Below are 21,483 nucleotides of genomic sequence, written 5' to 3'. Positions count from 1 at the left end.
AATGCTCTAAACATTTTTGTGTATTAACAAATCCTAACAACCCGTTGAGGAAGATACTACTATTATCCTCATTTTACAGATCAGAAAACTGAAGCATAGAGAGGCAAAGTGACTTGCTCAAGTTGAACCAGTAAGTGGACAAGGATAGGACTCAAACTCTTGCTACTCTGGTCCAGCTCGTCCCCTGGGCTCTGAATCCCGAACAATCCTACCCAGTGTCTGGTCTCTAAAGCTTACCAGCTCTCGGTTACTCTGGCAGATGTTGTGCTGTTCTGCCCCCCGGCTGGATGACTGTGTCTCCAAAAGGGGCATTAAATTAGGCCAGCGGACCCTGCAGCCCTGCAAAAGTTCCCACACTCACTAGAAAAGTCCTTCTTTGTACCTGGAGAGAGTATGTGTCTTGATATGATCTCAGGACCCACCCAGGCAGTTTTTCAAGTTTCCACGTGGTCTCTCCCCTCCTGGAAATAAGAATAAACACTCAGACAGACTCAGGCGGACCCTCTAAATGAAAGCTGGAGTTATCCAAATGAAAGTGTTCTCTGGTTATGGGTGGAGGATGGGCTGGGGAGGAGGATGGAGGGACTCTTTGGAGGGCAACGAGCTTTACGAGAGATGCCAGGAGGGAGAGCCCTTTCTTCCCTCCATCCCTTCCATTCATAGCGGGGGGGGGGGGGGGGGGTGGGGGGGGTGGGGGGGTGGGGGGGGTGGGGGGTGGGGGTGGGGGGGTGGGGTGGGGGTGGGCAGACAGTGTCTTGATAGAATCTTCTCGAGTCCTCTTCCTTCTGGAGACAAGTGTGACTATAGGTTTTCTGCTGGTCTTCCAGGTGGATTTTTCGGAAGCTTTAAGTATGTTAACTCAAGAAGGCTCCGACCATAGGCCCCTTGTGTATTGATAAGAACAATATTTTATGTATATTTTGCCCACTTACTAAGTGCCAGGCATTTGTTCTGGGCACGTTATGTTCACGAAGACTCTATCTTTTTTTTTTTAATATTTATTGAGTTATTTATTATTTTGTTTGCACCGGGTCTTAGTTGTGGCACGTGGGATCTTTTTCTAGTTGCGGCCTGAGTACTTCTTAGTTGCGGCATGCCTGCGGGATCTGGTTCCCTGACATGGGATCAAACCCCAGCCCCCTGCACTGGGAGCACGGGGTCTTACCCACTGGACCACCAGGGAAGTTCGGACAAAGACTGTATCTTTAACCAAACTGTAGTTAGGCTCCTCTGAGCCCTCTTCTTGACTAGGCCTCAACCCAGCCTTCTGCATCCTGCACAGCCCAGTTTTAGCAAGAATCCTGCTAAGTCAGTTTAGCAAGAATCCCTCCGACCCTTGATATCTGATCACCCTCCATATCTGATCAAGTTCCCCATTCCCCACTTTTGAGGTCTGTCTTTGGCCTACCTTTAGCAAGAATCCTGTTAGGTCAGGTTAGCAAGAATCACCCTAGCCTTGATGTTTCTTCGTAGTAATACTTTTGCCATCCACTGACCCTTCACTCTGCTGCTTGCCTATAAACCCCCACTTATCCTTGGGGTTCTCCGAGTTGGGCTTGAACTCTCCCTTCCCTATTGTGGAACCCCTGCCCCAGTAGTCTTGAATAAGTTTTCCTTACCATTTTAGCAAGTGTCAGAATCATTTTTTCTTCAACATGAATTAGTTCATTTATCCTCACAAGGATCCTCTGAGGTCCGCAACTGTCTCCACTTTCACCGGAGAAGGAGGGAGGAGAGAGGGTGCCCTCTGGGATGAGACACAGCTGTTGCCGCATCTGCAGTTTGTACCTGGACGTTCTCCCAAGTTCTCCCAACAGCCCACTTGCAGGAACTTCAACTCGGCGAGATATTGTGCCCTTTGCGACGCAAATCTGAATGTTCTCCAGCGGTGCCGGGAACTACCTGGTCAGTTGCGGGACTAAGGCGCTAGCAGCCGGACGCCGTCGCCTAGCAACCGGGCAACAGTCACGTGACCCAACCCACGTGCCCATCCCCCCCGGGGGGGTGGAGCCGGGGCCGCGGGCGGGGCGGAGCCGGGCAAGTTTGTTTCCCGAGTTCGTAGACCAGGAGCCCCCGCGGTTGTCGCGCAGGTTCCCTCCAGCTTCGTCGAGATGGAGCTGCCCGCCGTGAACCTGAAGGTGGCAATAGGCGGGGCGGGGCGGGGCGGGGCGGGGGTGGCCCAGCCGCTGGGGTTGGCGGGCTGGCGGGCTGGCGGGCGGGCGCGGGGCGGGTCTCCCCGAGCGTGCTGGGCGTTTGCGCTTTTAAAGTAGGAATTTAGAGGTGAGAGGACCGAGCGTTTGGGGAAAGAGGGGTGGTAGGGAGAAAGAGAACGTAGAGTCCAGCTGAGAAGGAGGTGGGTGGATAGACCGTAGCAAGGAGAGGGATACAGAAGGCCAGCAGGAAAGACCGAGAGGAAACTGGAGGAGGGAAGGGAGGGAAGAGGCCCCCTCTTCCCGGAGTCAGACCGGCCCAGCTGGGAGCGCCGGGCCCCCGAGGCTCGCTTTGGCCTGCGCGCCCAGAATTCCCCTGGGGAAAGAGGAAGGCGCGGGGCGGGGGGCCCACCGAGAGCCCGAGGGGGACTTAGAGGCGGCCCACCTCCCCTTCACCGAGAGAGGGGCTAAACCTTTCACCTGCACCCCCGACACCAACCTGGTAGCCTCCTTTGTTGGCAGACGAAGCTGTGATCCCGGACGAGTGGTTTTTCAAAGTTTATGAATTCAACGTCTTTATTTCGTAAGCAGCACAGACACCAATAGAAGTTACTTAAAAGCAGAGAACGCCAACTTTGCGCATTTAGGGAAACACTGGAGCTTCCTGGGGTGTCTTCATTTCCTGAGCCGTGTCCTCTGCTGTCAGGATGCCAGCGGCTGTTCTTTTTTTTCCTCCCCGCCCCACCAGCCCAGTGCTTCTTGGCTCTGTTTGCCACTGAGAGGCTGAAGCCTTTAACTTTGGTCAGGAACGTATGAACCTTGGACCAAACCTGCCATTTTGGGTCTCAGTGCAGTTTCCTTCGAGACTGTAGTATCCAGGAATGGCCTTTTACTCACGCATGACAAAGAATTTAGCACCCGTGGTGTCTGGTACTGAAGGAATCTAAGAGATGACTACAGCACAATACATTATCCATATTTGGATTATTAGACACCGTCTGTGCTGTGACTTCATATGGGAAGACGTCCCTTGATACTTTCCTTAATACTTGCTTCAGTAAACCTCCCCGAAGCTTTCAGTCAACGGCTAGGCGGAGAGATGGCTGGAACAAGGGAATGGACTTGGATTGAAGGTTTAGCTGGGAAGAAATTTACATGAGGGCAACTAAGGTTTGTTGGTGTCGATACTCTGTTCCAGCCTGTGTGGGGTTAATGTTGACCGCCTTTTCTCTAATTAGAGATTTGCCTAAAATAATTGCTAAGAGGGAATGAAATGAGGGACAGAGCCACAGGAATTGAGAGGGGAGAGAGCCCGCATTTGGGGGGCATCTGTGGGGTGCCAGGTTATTTATTTAATCACATCAACCTTCTGAGATTTTGACAGATGAGCAAACTTCAGCTCAGACCAGGTAAGTAACTTGCCAAGGTCCCACAGAGATTTAGTGGCAGAGTCAGGGTTTGAATCCATCAGGGTCAGACTTCAAAGCTGTGTCCTTTCCTGGCCACCAATTAGTTAGGACTGACTTCTGCCTTGACATTTTCTGTCCACGGGGAGGGCTTAGTCTGTTTGGGGCTTTTTTTGGAGCAACTTCATGGGTGGGACAGGCCACACACGACCCCAGGTGTGAGCTGTGCTGGCTTTGGGTGCCCGGAATGAAATGTCTGGTCCTTCCCTTGACTTGGGAAATAAAACATCATATCTCAGAGGGTCTTAACTGATACCAATCAGAGACAACTAAGTGCTGGGAGGGCCTGAGCAGCTAAGGTTGCTAGGTAACATACAGGACATCCAGTTGAATTTGAATTTCATATCAACAATAAATAATTTTTTAGTACAAGTATATCCCAGGCAATGTTTGGGACATTCTAGCAAATTATTCATTATCTGAAATTGAAAACTAACTGGGTGCTCTGTGTTTTTGCTGTTAAACCTGGCCACCCTGTGGAGAGAGCTGTTGGTGCTTGTTCACCGCCGTCTGAGTGGGGTGTTCTGAGACCAGAGCCCCTTGGGAGCGGGGGCAATGCACCCCTGTGGCCCTGCACTACCCCCTCCCTTATTTCACACATTCCTTGGGCATTGGCTCAATGCCTGCTTGTGCCCAGCCCAGCTGGAGTGGGCAGCGGTGCCAGGTGAGCAGAAGCAAGTGCCCCAGGCCCTCTGGGCAGTCGCTAACCCAGCCCCACCCGTGAGGCAAGTCCTGAGCTGGAGGAATGTCACTGTGACAAGTTTCGAAGGCAATAGGCTAGGGTTCGTGAGGTCTTGGGAGAAAGGCCCTTTGGAGGAGGGTGCAGGGGGTAGTGTAGCATGAGGGTTAAGAACTCTGGAAGCTGACTGTGTAGTAGTAATGAGGATGGCCACGTCTGGGGGGCTGACTACCTGGCAGGCATTGCATTGAATGTTTCGCACATCCCTCCACCTCTCTGTAGCCACACAACACCCCTGTGAAACATTATAGTCCCACTTTATAGAAGAGCAAGCAGCAGTTCTGAGAGCTCAGGTGACCGGCCCAAGGTCACACAGCTCTAAGTCACAGAGCTGGGGTCCAATCCACATATTTGGCTGCAATGCCCACACCATTAACCACTGCCCACCTCTGCCTCTGCTCTCCAGCAGCCCTGAGTGCTGTCCCCTAGCCTCAGCCCTCGGGGGTCCTCGGGGATCTTGCTGCCTCATGCAACAGGCCACCGAGTGTTTGCACAGGACCAGGAAAATATATTCTGGGTGTTTTTGTTTTTGTTTGTTTATGGTTTTTTTTGGTCGTGCCGTGCGGTTTGTGGGATCTTAGTTCCCTTACCAGGGATTGAACCCGCGCCCTCGGCAGTGAAAGTGCAGAGTCCTAACCACTGGACCGCCAGGGAATTCCCTCCATACAGATTAATATAGAGAATATATTTTTCCTGGGAATTCCCTGGCGGTCCAGTGGTTAGGACCCAGTGCTTTCACTGCCCAGGGCACAGGTTCAATCCTGCAAGCTGAAAAAATACAAAACTGTACGGTGACCTCAGGTCTGTCTACCACCCGTCTGGGAAGTCCCACCCCCACCCCCGTGGGCCCTCTAGTGGCAAACGAAGGGTCTAAGTCCTGGTCCGCAGGACCCTGCGGTTTCCCCCTTAGCCTTCTCTTCTCAAGGTCAAACCTCCTCATTTCCATCCACCCTTCCCTTGCTCTTCCAGCACAGTGGATAGAGCACAGGCTTTGGGGCCAGAGAGATTTCTGTCCAAAGCCAGACTCTGCTGCTTACTAGCTGTGTGACCTGGAGCAGATTTCTAAACCTCTCTGAGTATCAGTTTCCTCACCATAAAAAGAGCATAAAATTAGACCCTACCTTCTAGGGTGATAAGGGGAGGATCTAGTGGTCCTGGAGGTGGTGTAGCATCACTTTTTTTTTTTTTTTTTTTTTTGCTGCACGCGGGCCTCTCACTGTTGCGGCCTCTCCCGTTGCGGAGCACAGGCTCCGGACGCTTGGGCTCAGCGGCCATGGCTCACGGGCCCAGCCGCTCCGCGGCATGTGGGATCCTCCCGGACCGGGGCACGAACCCGTGTCCCCCGCATCGGCAGGCGGACTCTCAACCACTGCACCACCAGGGAAGCCCCTTCATCACATTTTTATTAGCAGGAAAACTCAGACCAGATAGACCTGAGATTAGCATCTGGGCTCTCTTGTTTATAAGCATTACCGTTTGGGCCAATTTACTTAATCTCTCACAGCTTCAGTTTCTTCATAAGTAAAACAGGATTAAAACTCTACGCCAGACGGTTATAAGGATGACGTGGGCCGAGTGTTCAGGGTAGTGTAGACACGTGACAGGCAGATCTTCCTCAGTAGCAGGGATTGATGTGGTTGACACTGTTTCTGGATGTCTGTTCCATAACAGTACTTACGGTTAGTAAGTAGGTACATCCAGTGACCGTCAGATGCCTGTCTCTGCGGTGGAAAGGGCGGGGCAGCCCCCCTGGGCCGAGTCTATAGGAAGAGTCCAGGAGCTCAAGTCTGTTTCCTCTTGCCCAGTCAGAACGGTCAGGCTGCCCAGGCACATTCTCAGGCCCCTCCCTCCCTCATTCTCTATGGCAGTACCTGGGTATCCCCAGTATCCCCTTGGTTACCAGAAACCTCCCCCAGAGTCAGCAGACAGTTCTTTTGTGCTGAGATGAGGGCTGTCAGGAAGGGCAGAGCCAGCTTGGCTGGGTTTCTTTTTCTTTTCTTTATTTTTATTGGCATATAGTTGATTTACAGTGTTGCGTTAGTTTCAGGTGTACAGCAAAGTGAATCAGTTATACATACACATATAGCCACTCTTTTCTAGAATCTTGGCTGGGTTTCTTGTTGGAGTTTTCCTGCACATTAGACCCCTCTGGGCCTGGGTGGGTGCGCCCGCCCATTACAAAGGTGGGGAAACTGAGGCAGAGGAGGCTTCGTCTTTGTGGGTTTCTTTTCCCAGGGCTGAAGAGAAGTGATCCACTAATGCTATGTTTCCTAAATATTTAGAAAACAAAAGTGATGTCACACCGAGGGGATGTGTGTCTGCTAAAGGTCTGCAGGATTTCCAGATTATACTCTGTTCTGCCCAAAAGAGAGGGCCTAGTTTTGGACCTTAGCAGGTGCTCACTCCATAGTACAAGCTTTTCTGGCTCCAGGAAAAACTTTATCCCACAGGTTAAACAGAATGGTTTCCCCACAGGCTTCCCTGGGTCTCAGCCTTTCCTCTTACCATGGTAAAGCTGGGCTCTGCAGGCCAAGAGCACCCCTTTATTAAAGACCTGCAGTGTGCACAGTCTAGAGGTGGGAACCAGAGCCCTTGGAAATGAAGGCCGTTTCTGAAATAGAAGTCAAGGGAGGGCTGGATTTGGTGTTGATTTTCCAGAGTGGCGACGTGAGCTGCCTCCCCTGTGGCTCCTTCCTTGGTGTCTTGTCTTAGTTAAAAACCCGACACCAGGACCACCGTGGCTGGCCGCGTGTCATGGCCTCCGACAGGTCCCTTCCCCTCTGCGGGCAGGGTTTCCTATTAGACAGAGGGGGACAGTGTTTTGCTCTTAAGATAAAGATCAGGATTTCTCCCCACACCCTCCAGGCCCAGCCCTGCCCCACCCCCAGCTTCCTGTCCCTCCTCTCCACTCTCCTCTTCCACTCCAGCCACACTGGCTTCTTTTCCGTTTCCAGAATGTTCCATGCTCCCTTCTGCCACAGAGCCTTTGCAGGTGCTGTCCCTTCTGCTTGAAATGCTCTTCTTTCCCCTCTGCCCCTGGTTAACCCCTGCTCACCCCCTTCGTCCCTCAGAGAAGCCTCCTAAGCGCCTCTCCCTTGACGCAGGGTGAGGTTCCTTCTCCTTTGCTGTAACTTCCTTCACAGCAGGCTGTCTCATTGGAAATCCACACTCCTAAGGTGATGGCCTAGTTCACAGTTTCCCGCCCACCCTAGGTGTCAGGTCTGGGAGGGCAGCCCAGTGTTGCATCTGCCTCGCTCGCCTTTGAATCCCCAGGGTGGAGGCCAAGCAGGTGCCAGCGATGCCGGCTTAAACTGTACGTGTTTCAGAAACTTAGCGCTGTGTGATCCCTCCCCTTCAGCCCCTGGGAAGAGAAACCCTCAGAAGATTAGGCCTCCTCTGCCTCAGTTTCCCCATCTTTGTAACGGGAGGGCACATCTGCCCAGGCCCTGGGTCGGACAACACCTGGCTAAGTCAGGTTTGAAACGTGGCTCAGCTGTGCGACCTGGGGCAAGTTACTTACCTCTGAGCCTCAGTTTTCTCAACTGTAAAATGGGGAAAATTGTACCTCAGAGGATTGTAAGGATGAAATGCGTTCCTATGCACAAAAATCTCAGAATGCTGCCTGACGCGTGGGAGGCACTCGGTCATAAACGAGGGAAGGTGATGGCAAAGATTCCTTCCAGAGCTAGCCTGCTGTCATGTAGACTCAACTTTTTCGGAGTCTCAAGACCTGTGTAAGGCCAGGTGCATTGGTCCTTACAGAATCGATCTAGTCTTCTGTAGCCGGAAGAGGGATTCTTCGGGCGCCGTGGACCGTACTCTGGGCTTTGTTCACTTCACTGAGCACTGGGGGTGAAGGTGGGGTATCCCGGGCGTCTGCCCCGGATGTCACCTGCCCCCCATGTGGAAAACGTCTGCGTCTGTCTCAAGCAAGCCCAAATAGCTCCCCTCCGCTGAAGGCCGTGCCCCCGGCGTGAAGGCGAGGAGCCCTGGTTCTGGAGTCATACTTACAGTTTCATTTGAGTCTTGCCATCAGTGGAATCACGATCAACTTAATTTACCTCTGAGCCTAGTTTCCTTGGCTGTAAAATGGGAATGATTCTAGTATCTGCTCCAGAGGCTGTTGTGAGGCCCAGAGAAGGTCACGTGGGGCGCTGGGCCCAGGACCTGGAATGTGCCATAAATAGCAACCCTTCTAGAAACGCAGCCAGCCCCTTGCACCAGACCAGAAACCACTGCAATCCTGGCCGTGCGCCCTTGCTCTCTGGGCCCAGCATGCCGTCCCCGCCCCCGGCTCTTGGCTTCCCCTTCCCAACTTGACTGCTCAGTGCCGGGAGCAAACCCCCTCAAGGGCCCCCACCGACCACCAGGCCCCACTGAAGCTCCCGACTTGGGGCTCTTGGCCTCCCGCAGCCTCAGCGCCCCCCCCTCCTCGGGGCTCTGGGTCCCGCGTCCCTGCCTGTGCTTCCGGGTGTCCACTTTGGGACGCCCCGCTCTCCCTCTCCTTTGCCTGGCTGGTCCCTGCGTCCCCTTTAGCACCAGCTCCGAGTTCCCTGCTTCTTTGGAAGCTCTAGCTGGCAGCTGCCCTGTCCTCCCTGTAGCATCTGTTCCTTCCTTCTTTACTTGCTTGCCAATCAGGGCCCTTTGGATTACCAGGAATAGAGACCAGCTCCAGTAAAGAGGGCTGTCTTTGAAGGACATATGGGGCAACAAAAAGGGTGGGATAGCGCAGAACTCTAGAAAAAGGCCAGGGGGATTTCTTTTCTTAACAAATCATAGCGTGTTACCTTCCTGCAGAAAAGCCCTCAGTGCACTTGGGCTGAAATCCATGCTCCTTGCGGAGGCCCTCAAGGCCCACCTCTCCCCTCTGGTCTTCTGCCACTGGGCTGCTCTGCCATTCCCTGGACGCACCCGGCATCCCCCCGTCCCCACACGGCACCCCAGCTCCAGTGTCCTAAGAAATCAGCCTCATTTGAGCTCCCCCCCACCCCAGTTTCCCATTGAGGCTCCTCTGATTCCAGAGCAGATTCCCAGGTTCCCCAAAGGAGCCTCCCGCCTTTGGAAGCAGGAAGGCCTGTAGGTGTCAGCTGCCCCGAGGGAGTGGGGAGGGCAACGTGGCAGCGTCGCCTGGCCTGTGCTCTTCCTCCTTCTCTACCTTCTCTTCTGTCACTGTTGGTGGTGTTTCATTTCAACAGACACTGCTGAAGCCCTCTTAGGGGCTAGGCGGGGGCTTCCGGTGTTTTCTGGCTCCATAAGCTTTCTTGCCCACCCCCCTGCCGCCATGGTGGTCACATTCACAGATCTCCTCTCCACCCACTCCCTCTTCTTTGTGTGTCACAGGCGATCCTCCTGGTTCACTGGCTGCTGGCGATCTGGTGAGTGACTCTCTGAGTGTCCTGTTCTGTGTCCACCTGTCTCCCAGGATCTGGGTCCACGTGTCTCCTTGGGGTCTTGTCCATGTGTGTCCTGGGTCTGCATCCATGTGTCTCACGGGCCTTGTCCACGTCTCCCAGCCCGTTCCAAGACTGAATAGCACCTTGTCAGGAACATCACCAGCAAGCTCCCCATGTTCCAAGGATGTCAGAGGGGCAGGCAGTACCCAGAGGCCTTTGCCATCACTGCCCTAGGAGCTTCGAGCCCTCATCCTCAGGGAGGCAACAGCCCAGGGCAGTACCAACCGCTCAACCTTCCTCCAGACACTGCCCGAGCCCTTTGGGCTTGTCACCCCTCTAGTTCTTCCCCGAGGCCTTCACATCTGGGGGGTCTGAGGTGCTGAAGCCTGGGGGCCGGTCTCTTATACAGTGCTGGGGTGGATGTCAGGTAGAGCTCTGTGTGTCTGTGACCTTGGGTGAGTCACTTAAATCCCCTAAGTCATTTTCTCACCTATAAAGTGAGAGCATTACTGACCCTCCCACTTGTCCTGTAAGGTCATCGGAAGGTGAAAGCGTAACTTCTGAAACTGTAAAACTGCTAACCTCCATTGAGGGTGTCCAGAGGCCAGCTGCCAGGCTGGTCGCCTTCTGGGGGTTAGCTCAGCTGCTCAGCAAGTAGACGCCTGACACAGGGGTGAGGTCACTTGCTCAGGGGTGGACCCTCACTCTCACTTCACACCCCCTGCCCAGAGACGGCAGGCTCAGGATTCAGACTGACCCTGTTCAGGTCCTGGCTCTGCTATATTCCAGCCAGGTCACCTTGACCAAGTGACTCCACTTCTTGGGACCTTGGTTTCCATCTGTAAAATGGGTACAAGGAAGCACGCCACTCAGGAGCTGTGAGAGAGAAGCATGGCGATGCTCTGCTCACCGGACACTGCCCAGGCCTGCCCAAGGGAGGCCTGAGGACTCAGGATTGATTTTCATCATGACCGTCTGCTTTAGCTGTTGAGTTTCTGGGGAGATTTGTCTGCCAAACCGAGACTGGAGACCATTGAGCTCACGTGTGCGTTTTGCAGCTGTGGAAGTGCAGTGCACACGTTAACGGGTGTGAATAATGGGAACAGTGATAATCATGGTTAATGACCTCGAGGAGCAGAGTCAAAATCCAGATTTCTCAGTGACGCTCCCCAAGATTGAGCTGGTGAGGCCTGCTTTCCAGAACCAAAAAATGAGATTACTTATTCTGAGTAAGCCTCGTTGTGCCCTACGCTTAAGTACTTTGCACATGTTTTCTGTACGGTACACTTCAGGGAACGCCATTTAAATTCGTGAGGCACCCCACTGCGTGCTGGGGCCATCCAAGCTGAGCGAATACGGTGGATAAGAGCGCAGCCTCTTGAGCCAGACTGCCTGGGTTTAAATCCCAGCTTTGCCACTTAGCAGCTGTGTGACCTTCAGCAAGTTACTTGACCTCTCTGTGCCTCTCTCTCCTCATCTGTAAAATGAGGATAGCAATAGTGCCTCCTTACTGGGGTTGTTAAGACAAATGCACATAAATGAGCAAATTTAAAGCACTTATAACTGTGCCAGGTACTAGTAAGCGCTCTGGGTTAACTATTATTTTCTTTGAGTTAACAAACAAGTAAACAGTTGAGTTAGTAGCAATACCCTACAAAATAAAAGAGGGTGGGCATTGTGTTAGAAAGCGGTGAGGTGGTACTTGAAATGGGGCAGTCAGAGAAGGAGTCTCGGAGTTAACAGTTGAGGTGAGGCTAAAATGACAAAAAGGGACCGAGTGTTCAGGATAGAGGGGACAGCAAGGCAATGAATGGGAGGTATAGGCTGGACTGTGTCACCAGATCCCACAGGGCCCCATAGGCCATGGTCAAGAATCTGAATTTTATTCCAAGAGAACTATTGGAGAACTTTTAGCAGAGTGACGTCCCCGATTTACCTAACTGGTTGCTGTTTATGAATGGCCAGGAGCGGGCAGGAGTGGAAGTACGGAGACCAGTGGGGAGAGGCTAGTAGGAGAGGATGGTGGTTTGGACCTGGAGGGACGTGGCCAGATTCCGGATCCGTTTGGGAGGCAGAGCGGTGGCATTTGCCTCCGCGGAGGCAGAGCGGAGGCAGAGTGCTGACATTTCTGGAGCACGGGGGCGTGGGGGGAAGGAACAAGGCCATGAACTGTGGCCTCTGCTCGTAGGGGCCCTGAGACCTGAGAGCCTTAGGAGGTGACCTGTGGGAGGGGTGGGCACCTGTGCGGCGGCCACCTCCTGACTTGACTCAGATGCCTCCTTCTCCCGCAGGGGCTGCATCGTGTTCCCGGGCGCCTACGCGTGGTCCAACTTCACCATCCTGGCTTTGGGCGTGTGGGCCGTCGCGCAGCGGGACTCCATCGACGCCATAAGTATGGTGAGCTGGGGGAGAACTGGCTTGAGGGTGATCGTGGGCCCGGCTCCGTCTTCCCCTTCACTCGTGCAATCTCCTCTCCCTTCTTTTTTCCCCATTTTCCACTTTCTGCTAAGTAAGCCCACCCAGGCTACCAGCCCACGTGCACCTTCACTAGTCTGGCCTGCTTCCCTGCCTGCCTGGCTCAGAGAGCCCGGAGTCTGCTCATTTTTTCCCCAAAAGGGGCATGGCGTGGGCTCCCACCGGTGTCCCAGACTGGCCCTTCCCCGAGGGCAGTGGAGCACACGCCAGTAACCCACCTCTAGGGCCCTCCTAATAGGGAGGGATGTGGCCGGGAGGCCTGTGAAGAGGGAACTCCACCACCTTGTGAGGTCAGAGTGGACACCGTCTGGCTGAACTGTCCCACGGGGGAGCTTCCCGACACCCGCTCAGACCCAGATGGCTGTGAGCACCCGACCGGCCTCTCGGGATGGCTGAGAAGGGATTTCTCTGGTGGTGAAGATGGAGCAAGTGAATTCTGAGGGACCTTCCATCTCAGAGGCTCTGGACCCAAGTCTTGTACCTCGTCGTGGCCTCAGCATGAGGGGAGGTGGGGGAAGGTGCTCTGGCCCCACACCACTGCTCGCGGCCTCACAGCCCCCAGTCGGGCATCTCATCCACAGAGTCCTGGCTGCTGGCTTGATCTGTTGTCCAGCAAACCCCAAGGACCCAGTAGGGCACAAGTGGAGCTTCCGGCCTGGTGTATATGGTGGGAGAGTGAGGGGGTGGGACGGGGGGCAGCGGGCTCGTAAACCCGGATGACACGTGGTCGCCCCTGGGCCCTGCGCCCGGCCTGTCTTGCAGTTTCTGGGTGGCTTGGTGGTCACCATCTTCCTGGACGTCATCCACATCAGCATCTTCTACCCAAGGACCAGCCTCTTGGACACAGAGCGCTTCAGCGCTGGCATGGCCATCGTCAGCGCGCTCCTCAAGCCGGTCTCCTGCTGCTTCGGGAGCGCAGGGGTGAGCACCTCCTCCACGCTGGTGAGGCCAGCGCCTCCCGCCAGCTCCCCGACTCCCCTCTCGCTGGCCCAGGTGCTGGCACGCTGCCATCTCCCCACCTCTCCCTGGTCTCCACCTTGCCCGCCCCCCAGCCCCCGGCCCCAGGGAGCCAACCTTGCCCCCTGAGAGAAGGGCTCGAGGTGCAGGGCGGGGCTTGGCGTGGGCTCTGGGAGCCAGGCTGGACCGTGTGCAAGTTTCTGGTCTCTGCTGCAGGAGCCCAGGGGCCCCCCTGGCCGCCCCCACCTGTTATGACCTTTCCCTGGCACCAGGCTACAGTGCCAGGTTCCCCTGTCAGCTCAGACATGGGTGCAGCTTTGGGCGTGATCCAGTGCCCCAGGCGGTTCTGGGCAGTCTGTGGCCCGAGGCTTGTAGGCACCTGCAGGGCCAGCTTCCCCTCTCAGCTCCCTCCAGCCCCATTGCTGGAACCCCCGTCTCCTGCCACATACGGGGTCTGGGTGGCCAAGGGAGGGGTGGTGCTGTGGCCTAGGCCGTGGGGGCCCCGGCCAAAGCCAGCCCTGAACTGCAGGTGCTTTCCCTTAGCCCAGACCTGCTGCCCGCTCCCACGGCCTCTCTGAGCTGTACCCCTTCTCGTGGTGGCCCTTCCCCTGCCCTCTCTGATGCACATTCTCACCTCCTTTCTCTCTCTCTGAGAGAAGTGGAGAGAGGTGTGGTCTTCCACCTTTCACTTCTGAGAAGAGAGGTCCAGAGTGGCCCGTGACCCGCTGGGAGAGCTGCTGGGCTAAGGGCCGGAATGGCCCGGGGCCGCCCACCCTGGGCAACCTCAGCACTGCCCAGGCCTGCCCGGGGGCGGGGAGGAGCCAGTGACGTTCCTCCATTAGACAGATGAAGAAACTGAGGCCCAGGGCCCTTGGGGCCCGTTCAGGAGCTCAGGACAGTTGTGCAGAGTGCAGATGGGAGTGAGGGGTGTGGCACTGAGAGCCCTACCGCCTGCCTTGCACCCTCTGGGCTCTGCAACTGTGCCAGCTCTGGGGCCTTCTGGAAACAGTCACGCTGTATCCGCTCTGTCCGGGAGAGGAGCCGGAGAGGAGCCCTTGGGCCCAGGGCTGGGCATCCCTTGGCCAGATTCCTGAGCATGTGCTGCTCAGAGAACCACTGAGGCATAATGGCTACGAGCCCTGTCCTTGGGGTCGTGCTGCTTAGGTCTGAACCCTGGTGTCCTCTGCTTCAAGCTTTATAATCTCAGGCAAGTCAGTTCATCTCTGTGACCCTCAGTTTCCTCATCTGTAAAGTGGGGACAATAAAAAACCTCTGTAGGGTTACAGGAGGATTGAATAAATAATATATGCTAAAGGCTTGATGCCTGGGGCTGCTGCCACTGTCACTCCTGGGTGCTGGGATGCCCAGCTCTGGCCTTTCTGGTCAAGGGGTAGGGGGATGTTGGTTTGGCCTTGTGGAATGTCCTAAGTCCTCACCCTTCAGTTTTTCTTTCCCCCCATCTCCCCCGCCCCCTAGCTTTCCTCGGACCTTCACAGGATCACAGTGCCTACCAGACGATTGACTCTCCAGAAGCCCCTGCCGACCTGGAGAGCAGGGCTCACGTCCCCCAAGGATACTGAAGCCAGCCCTGCTGCACCTGGCCCCAGCCTAGGGGCCAGTTTGACAAACTGTGGGGAGGGGTGGGAGGAGGCTGCATCACCTTCTTGGTGCCTTGGATGTCATCCTCGGGGCGCTCCCGTCCCCCCACCTTTCTCAGAACTAATGTGGGATGTGCCTTCCGGTTCCCCATCTCAGGGGTTGCCTGAATCAAGTGCCCTGAGAGGCCAGGAGCCCCTGTGCACACCTGTCCCAAACTCCTCGAGGCCTCTCCTCCCTCCCAGGCATCCCACTGGTGCCAGGCTGGGAACTGTGGTCGCTTTGGTCACCTCCACCCTTAGCTGCTCCGTGCAGGCCCTGGGTCGAGCCGTGCCTGAGCCTGGCGGGGTCAGGCCTCTAAGAGCCAGTGATGCCCCTACCCCACGCCTCTCCCGAAGTTGGCCAAGCCCTCCCGCAGGAGCTCTGAGAGCTTCTGGTCACACTAAGCCCCAGGAGTGCAGGGGTGAGGACCCACGGCTTCTCGCTGCCTAGTCACTTGGGGCCCAGGACCCCATCACTGGAGGCTGGTGGTGTCTGCAGCCTCAGAGGTCCGCCACAGCCTCAAGCTGCCCTTCTCAGAGCCATGGCATTAAAGTTCAGGGAATCCTTTAGCTGAGTGTGTTTTGAGCCACGTTTAATCTCCCGTCAGGGCTGGAGCCTGGACTTGCCATTCCTGGGAAGATTCCGGCGAATCCCCAGGGCACCAGGCCTTAGGTGCCCATTCTCTCGTGGCAGGAGGAAGCAGGGGCTCACGACCAGCTGGGCCTGCTCTGTGCTCAGCTCCAGCGCAGCCGAGGCCCCAGCAGAGGAGGGCACTGTTCATTGCGGCAAATGGGTGTCCATTTCTCCGAATTCAGATGGCTCAGGTATTGGTTTGAATCCTGCCCTGCCCCTGACTGTGTGCCCCTCAGACCCCCGTGTCTGCTGGAGGAGGGCTAATGCCTGCCCAGAGAGCGATGATGCAGCTGCAATGGACGGTGCCTGGCCCTCGGGAGGGCTCCCTGCGTGACGGCAAGGTTGTCGGCGGGGCTGCTCCTTGAGCCCATGATGATGTTGGGTGAGTGGGCCAGGGGCGGTCTGCTCCTGGCAGACCCTGTGTCTTGGCCTCAGAGCAGACGGGGACACCTGTCCAGGAGCTCCAAGGAGCCCATGGCCAGGGCCCCCCCCCCACTCCCACTGGGATGGCACTGACCACTGCACCCCAGGTGCCTGGGCTCTTTCAGGCCATCCCGGCTCGTCCCCGGCACAAAGAGGTCAAGGCCTGGTGCACAGTCCCCTCCCCCCATTCTTCTGTATCCGTCCATCCAAAGAAGCTGAGTGCCTGCCACATGCTGGAGCTACAGGGGTGAACTCAGGTCCTGCTCTCGGGGGGGAACAGGCATTAGGAGTCCTCTGTCAGGTGGCGAGAGCCCTGGAAGGAGGAACATGGGCCTCCGGGGAAGGGGCTCGTGCTCTGGGGCCAAGGGATGCTGGGTGGCTGAAGCTGTGGAAAACCGGGAACAGCCTCCTAGTCAGACGGGGGCGGACAGATAAGCCGTGGTCCGTTCATTCTAAGGAATGCTGTTCAGCAGTTCAATGAATAAACCAGGCCTATTTCTATCAATGTTGGTTCCCCCCGAACGTTGGTTGCAGAATGGCACACGTGATATGAGAGCGTTAGTGTGAATTTTAAAACCTCTCAGCAATACCCTGTGTTGTTTGTGGCGTACATGTGGTAAGATGTAAAAGCATCAGGCAGAAGGACCCGTGTCAAGTGCATGGTTGTGGCCTTGGGTGGGGGAGAGGAGGCTAACAGGCTAACACTCAAGTTCCAGTTCTCTCGCTTGTACCGGTTCCTGGCACGTGGGAGGCTCGCAGCGTATATACTCCTGCATCTGGATCCTGAGCGTGTCAGATTTCTCAAGGAAGGAAGAGGCGGGGTGGGGGGGTACAGATAGGAGAGGCTGTGTCAAACAGAGAGTATATTCAGAGACCCCAGTTCCTTATAGCCCCAGACCCCCAAGTTGAGCGGATCTTTGGGGAGAGGGCAGAGGAAGGCCCCTGTCTGAGGTGGAGCTCCCCAGGAGCAGACCCTGAAAGGAAGCATGTGATGTGTTGCAAAACAGGGGAGCTGGGCTTTCTTGGTCATCTGCCAAAGCTACTCCAGGGTTGGGGGACAGTGACTTAAACTTTCAGGCTGCTCTGGCTCCCTGCCCATGCGGGCAAGGTGGCCCCAGGAAGCCAAGGGCCATCCTGCAAGGAGAGGCCATCAGAGGCACATGGGAACAGTGAGGGCCACCAGGGTGGCTGCCCCTTTCCCCAAGCAGGTCTCATAAGGGAGAGTGTCTAACATTCATTCAAAAAGCAGTCAAGAGCTGACGGGAGCTGGGCCGTGTTCTAGATGCTGGGGATACCCCAGTGAGGGGAAAAGCCCCTAGTACCTGGGAGATTCCATTTTGCTTGGGAGGTTTCAGGCAGGGCACAGCTCGGAGGAAGGCCTGAGCGGGCGTGTGCCTGCCCAGTCTGGGGGCACGGTCAGGAGGCCAGAGTGGCTGCAGCCAAGGATGGGAAGAAGCAATGAGGTCAGGGAGGCAGCAGGGGCAGATGGGTCAGAAGGTCATTTCAAGGACTTTGGTTGAGTGTGAGATGGGAGCCGCTGGAGGGCTTTGGGCAGAGTCGGACGTGGTCTGACTTAACATTCTAAAAGGACAGTGTTGGATGGAGAGGTGGAGGTGGTGACGCGTGGTCAGGTCAGGCAGAGCACCGGGCACCGGTTATCAATCCAGGGGAGTCCTCCAGGCACTTCTGCCCACGGCAGCTTGGTATTGGAGGCGTCAAGGAAAACATCAGACACTGAAGCACTGATGGACGGCGCTGGACTCACGCTGAGAAGAGACAGCAAGATCGGCTTCAGTAGTGGCGTCGGTCTTCCAGGGACCAGCGGGTCCCTCCCGGCACCTGACAGGCAGTTTGCCTGTGCTCGGCCCTCTCATGGCGCAGTGGAAGGACCCCATCCCCTCCCCGAAGAGGACAGATAGAGCAGTGGGGCTGGCCGGGTGCCATATGACACACAGGCTTAAGCAGAACAAAAGAGCACACACTGGGCCTGAAACAGGGAAAGATGCTCCCACGCCAGGCGCCGAGCTCAGCTGGGCTCTGTGGGCTCGTTGTCTCTCGGTGAGGAAGTGTCCCAGGCCAAGCAGGGTGGAAAGGCCATGTGACGGAGATGACCTCTCCCAACGTGGCAGCTCTCGGATCTGTTTTGAAGGCAGAGCAGCAGGCTTCACTCATGGACTGGATGTAGGAGAAAAAGAGGAGATCAAGATTGCAAGGTTTGGGGCTCAAGCAACTGGAGGCTGGAGCTGCCACTCACCAAGAGGAGACAGGGAGGTCAGGTTTGGGGCAGTGATGCGTGTGGCCCCGTTTGCCTGGCAGAGCAATAAAGCTCTTTTCTACTTCGCCCAAAACTGTCTCCGAGATATGACTTGGCCCCGGTGCACAGAGGCTGAGTTTTCAGCATGGGCAAGGCCAGGAACTCAAGTCTCCAGTGGGCCACACTTGAGGTAACAGGGCTTTCCAGCCAGACATTCTCATTACCGTGTTCTTTTTATTTATTTATTTTTTTGGCCACACCGTGTGGCTTGCGGGATCTTAGTTCCCCAACCAGGCATCCAACCAGGGCCCACAGCGGTGAAAGCGCCGAGCCGTAACCACGGGGCCTCCAGGGAACTCCCCCACATTCTCTTTAAAAGGCCAGTTTCTAAAGGGATTTGGAAAGAGTCCATATTTTCGTCTATAGGGTTTTCTCACATTCTAGAAACTGTCAACCACAGGAAGCAAATTCCTCTTGTCTCTGGTCTCCTGCTGGCTAGGGCTAAAGTCACTTATCTTGTCTGCAAATCTTGTATCTCTTGTCTTCACAAAACTGAGCCTTCCAGATGAAGGAGCCAGAGGAGTCAGTGTCTTTTCCCCTTGGCCAAAACTGGACCAGAGCGGGGGCCCGCCAGGCACGTCCTCAGAGTCTCCAAATCAGTCTGGAAATTCCAACTCTCCAAACCAGCTCTGGGGCCAGCGAGCCTTGGATTTAATCCTAAATGCAGCCTCTGACTGGCGGTGTGAGTGACTGGATGGTCTCTTAGCTTCACTGAGCCTCAGTTAGGTAAAATAAATGGTACATCTCATTGCCTGTGTTAATTATTCAGAGGGAGGGATGGCCAATGTAGGGAGGAAAAAGTTTTTCTCAACCCTCCTAGGGTCCCCGCTGGGTCTGAAAATTAAACGGACAGTTTTTTATTTTTTGGGTTTTTTTTGGCTACGCTTTCGGGATCTTAGTTCCCTGACCCACGCTCTTGGCAGTGAAAGTGCAGAGTCCTAACCACTGAACCGCCAGGGAAGTCCCTAAACTGACAGAGATTAACAGGAGAAAAGCATACAAAGGTTTTGAATTTTTATGTATACAAGAGAATGGAGACCCAAAGACGTGACCAGAGCAGGAAGCTTTTAGACAAAGAAAAACAAGAAATTTGTGAAGAGTTGATAAGACAAAGGTGTTTGGGCTTGGGGCTGTAAGTGGTAAAGAAGTAACTAGGAAGATAAGGGTTTAACAAGGTCTGTTTTTACAGAATTTTTTGGCCAGAAATTCCCTGTCTCTGGTGATAAGAATGTCTTCTTTTCTCCTGATACAGGGGGTGTTCCTTGCACATGGGAATTTTATGACCTGTTTCAGGGAAGAAGGGCAGGGCGGTGGGGGAAGGTCAGAGGGGCCTTCCTGCTTCTGCTGCTTTCTCAAAAACTCCTTCAGGGACTTCCCTGGTGGCGCAGTGGTTTAGAATCCGCCTGCCAATGCAGGGGACACAGGTTCGAGCCCTGGTCCGAGAAGATCCCACATGCCGCGGAGCAACTAAGCCCGTGTGCCACAAGTACTGAGCCTGCACTCTAGAGCCCGTGCTCCGCAACAAGAGAAGCCACTGCAGTGAGAAGGCCACACACCGCAACGAAGAGTAGCCCCTGCTCGCCGCCACTAGAGAAAGCACATGTGCAGCAGTGAAGACCCACGTCCGCCAAAAATAAATTAATTAATTAATAGTTTTTAAAAAACTTCAGCTTAAAGTATTCAGTATGCCAAGGTGCCATATTTGGGGGTAGCATGTCTGACCATTTATCTATTTGTTTATTATTAATTCTATAACATTTATTGAATGCATTCTACGAGTTTTCAAAAGATTGAAAAATTTGTCAGGAGACAGAGGTCAACAGATTGTTATAAAACATTGTATCAGAGATCTAAAGTCAGAATAACAGATTTGAACTTGAAGGGAGCTTAGAGCTCCCCAGCCCAGCGACTTGCAAAGTCTGTTTTATTTCAGACACTTTGTTCAAAAGACATCTTAGGAGCTTCCCTGGTGGCGCAGTGGTTGAGAGTCCGCCTGCTGATGCAGGGGACGCGGGTTCGTGCCCCGGTCCGGGAGGATCCCACGTGCCGCGGAGCGGCTGGGCCCGTGAGCCATGGCCGCTGGGCCTGCGCGTCCGGAGCCTGTGCTCCGCAACGGGAGAGGCCACAACAGTGAGGCCCGCGTACCGCAAAAAACAAAAACCGAAAAACTTCCAGCCACATTGTGTTTTAAGAGACACACCTAAAATATACAGACACAGGAAGGCTGAAAGGAAATCAATGAAAAAGTTAAGCCAGGCAAATAAGGACTGAAATAGAGCTGGTATAGCTAAATTAATATCAGATCGGCTTGACTCTAAGGCAAAAAGTATTACTAGACATAAAAGAGGACTTAAGAGGAAGTAATAATCATCCCCTCCTTCAAGAACTGCCTTAGAGTTTAAAGGCTCTTTGGCATTTATTTATTAAACGTCTGATTCTCCCATCAAACCCATGAGATAGTACAGTAAGTGTCACCACTCCCCTTTTACGGAGGAGGAGCCTGTGGCTCAGAGAATTTAGGGGCTTGCCTGAGGTCACAGGGCAAGGGAACTGATCTTGATCACAGGTCTTCTGACTCCAGGCCCAGTGCTCTCCCTGTTTAGAAAAGAGAAAACGTAAAGTAAAGAGCACGGCAGGTCTGGGTGGGGAACAGCATGGGCAAAGAGGTTTGGCAGGTAGAAAATGCCCGGAGAAAAGTATGATTGCGCCAAGGACACAGCGCGGAGGGGAGTGGTTACGGCGGAGTCCAGCCCGTTTCGGAGGGAGCCGAAGGCAGGCAGAGTTCTGTCTTGCACGTGGAGAAGTTTGCACGAGGCCCACCTGCCTTGCCTCCGGGCACACCTCGTGCGGCCAGAACCCGAGGACCGCGAGCCTCACCCACCCCACGGCCACCCGCATCCCCGAGCGCGCACGCGCACAGACTCCCGCCGCCAAGTTCTCAGCTCGCGTGGAGGCACAGGGGACACCCTCCACGCGGCAGCCCCGCACTGGGCAGGCGCGATCTTTAATGTCTCCGCCCCCGCTCCCCTGCCTCCACCTGCCTGGATCGTTAGCCGTCCCGCCTGAGATCCCCTCCAGGTTCAAATTCGATTGGGTGAAGGTGGACCAGAGGAAGATAGAGGCGCGGGAGGGCAGAAAACTGAGTCCTAGTGGGAAGAGAAGAGAGACTCTTATCACCTTAACTGGACGAGGATGAGGGTGGAGTGGCGGGGGGCAGACGGGGTGGGGGTTGAAGAGCAGATAGATGGGCCGATGAGCCCAGGCGTGGGATGAAGGGAATTAGGGGTAGGAAGGG

General features: G+C 55.1%; 1 protein-coding gene across 1 annotated transcript; it reads left to right on the top strand.

The window, feature by feature from the left end:
• Window positions 1-2,057: 2,057 nt before the first annotated feature.
• Window positions 2,058-14,903, top strand: AGTRAP (angiotensin II receptor associated protein). Its single transcript, XM_082675916.1, is given in 6 exon segments — window positions 2,058-2,138; window positions 9,696-9,730; window positions 12,040-12,145; window positions 12,986-13,130; window positions 13,133-13,144; window positions 14,657-14,903. Coding segments are annotated over 6 exon segments (429 nt in total). The 5' UTR covers window positions 2,058-2,111; the 3' UTR covers window positions 14,761-14,903.
• Window positions 14,904-21,483: the final 6,580 nt, after the last annotated feature.

Source organism: Grampus griseus (assembly GCF_964374135.1).
Source record: "Grampus griseus genome assembly, chromosome: 1".
In the NCBI taxonomy this organism is placed as follows: Eukaryota; Metazoa; Chordata; class Mammalia; order Artiodactyla; family Delphinidae; genus Grampus; species Grampus griseus.
Note: the sequence above shows the minus strand (reverse complement) of the source record. Positions and strands in the feature narration are given on the sequence as shown.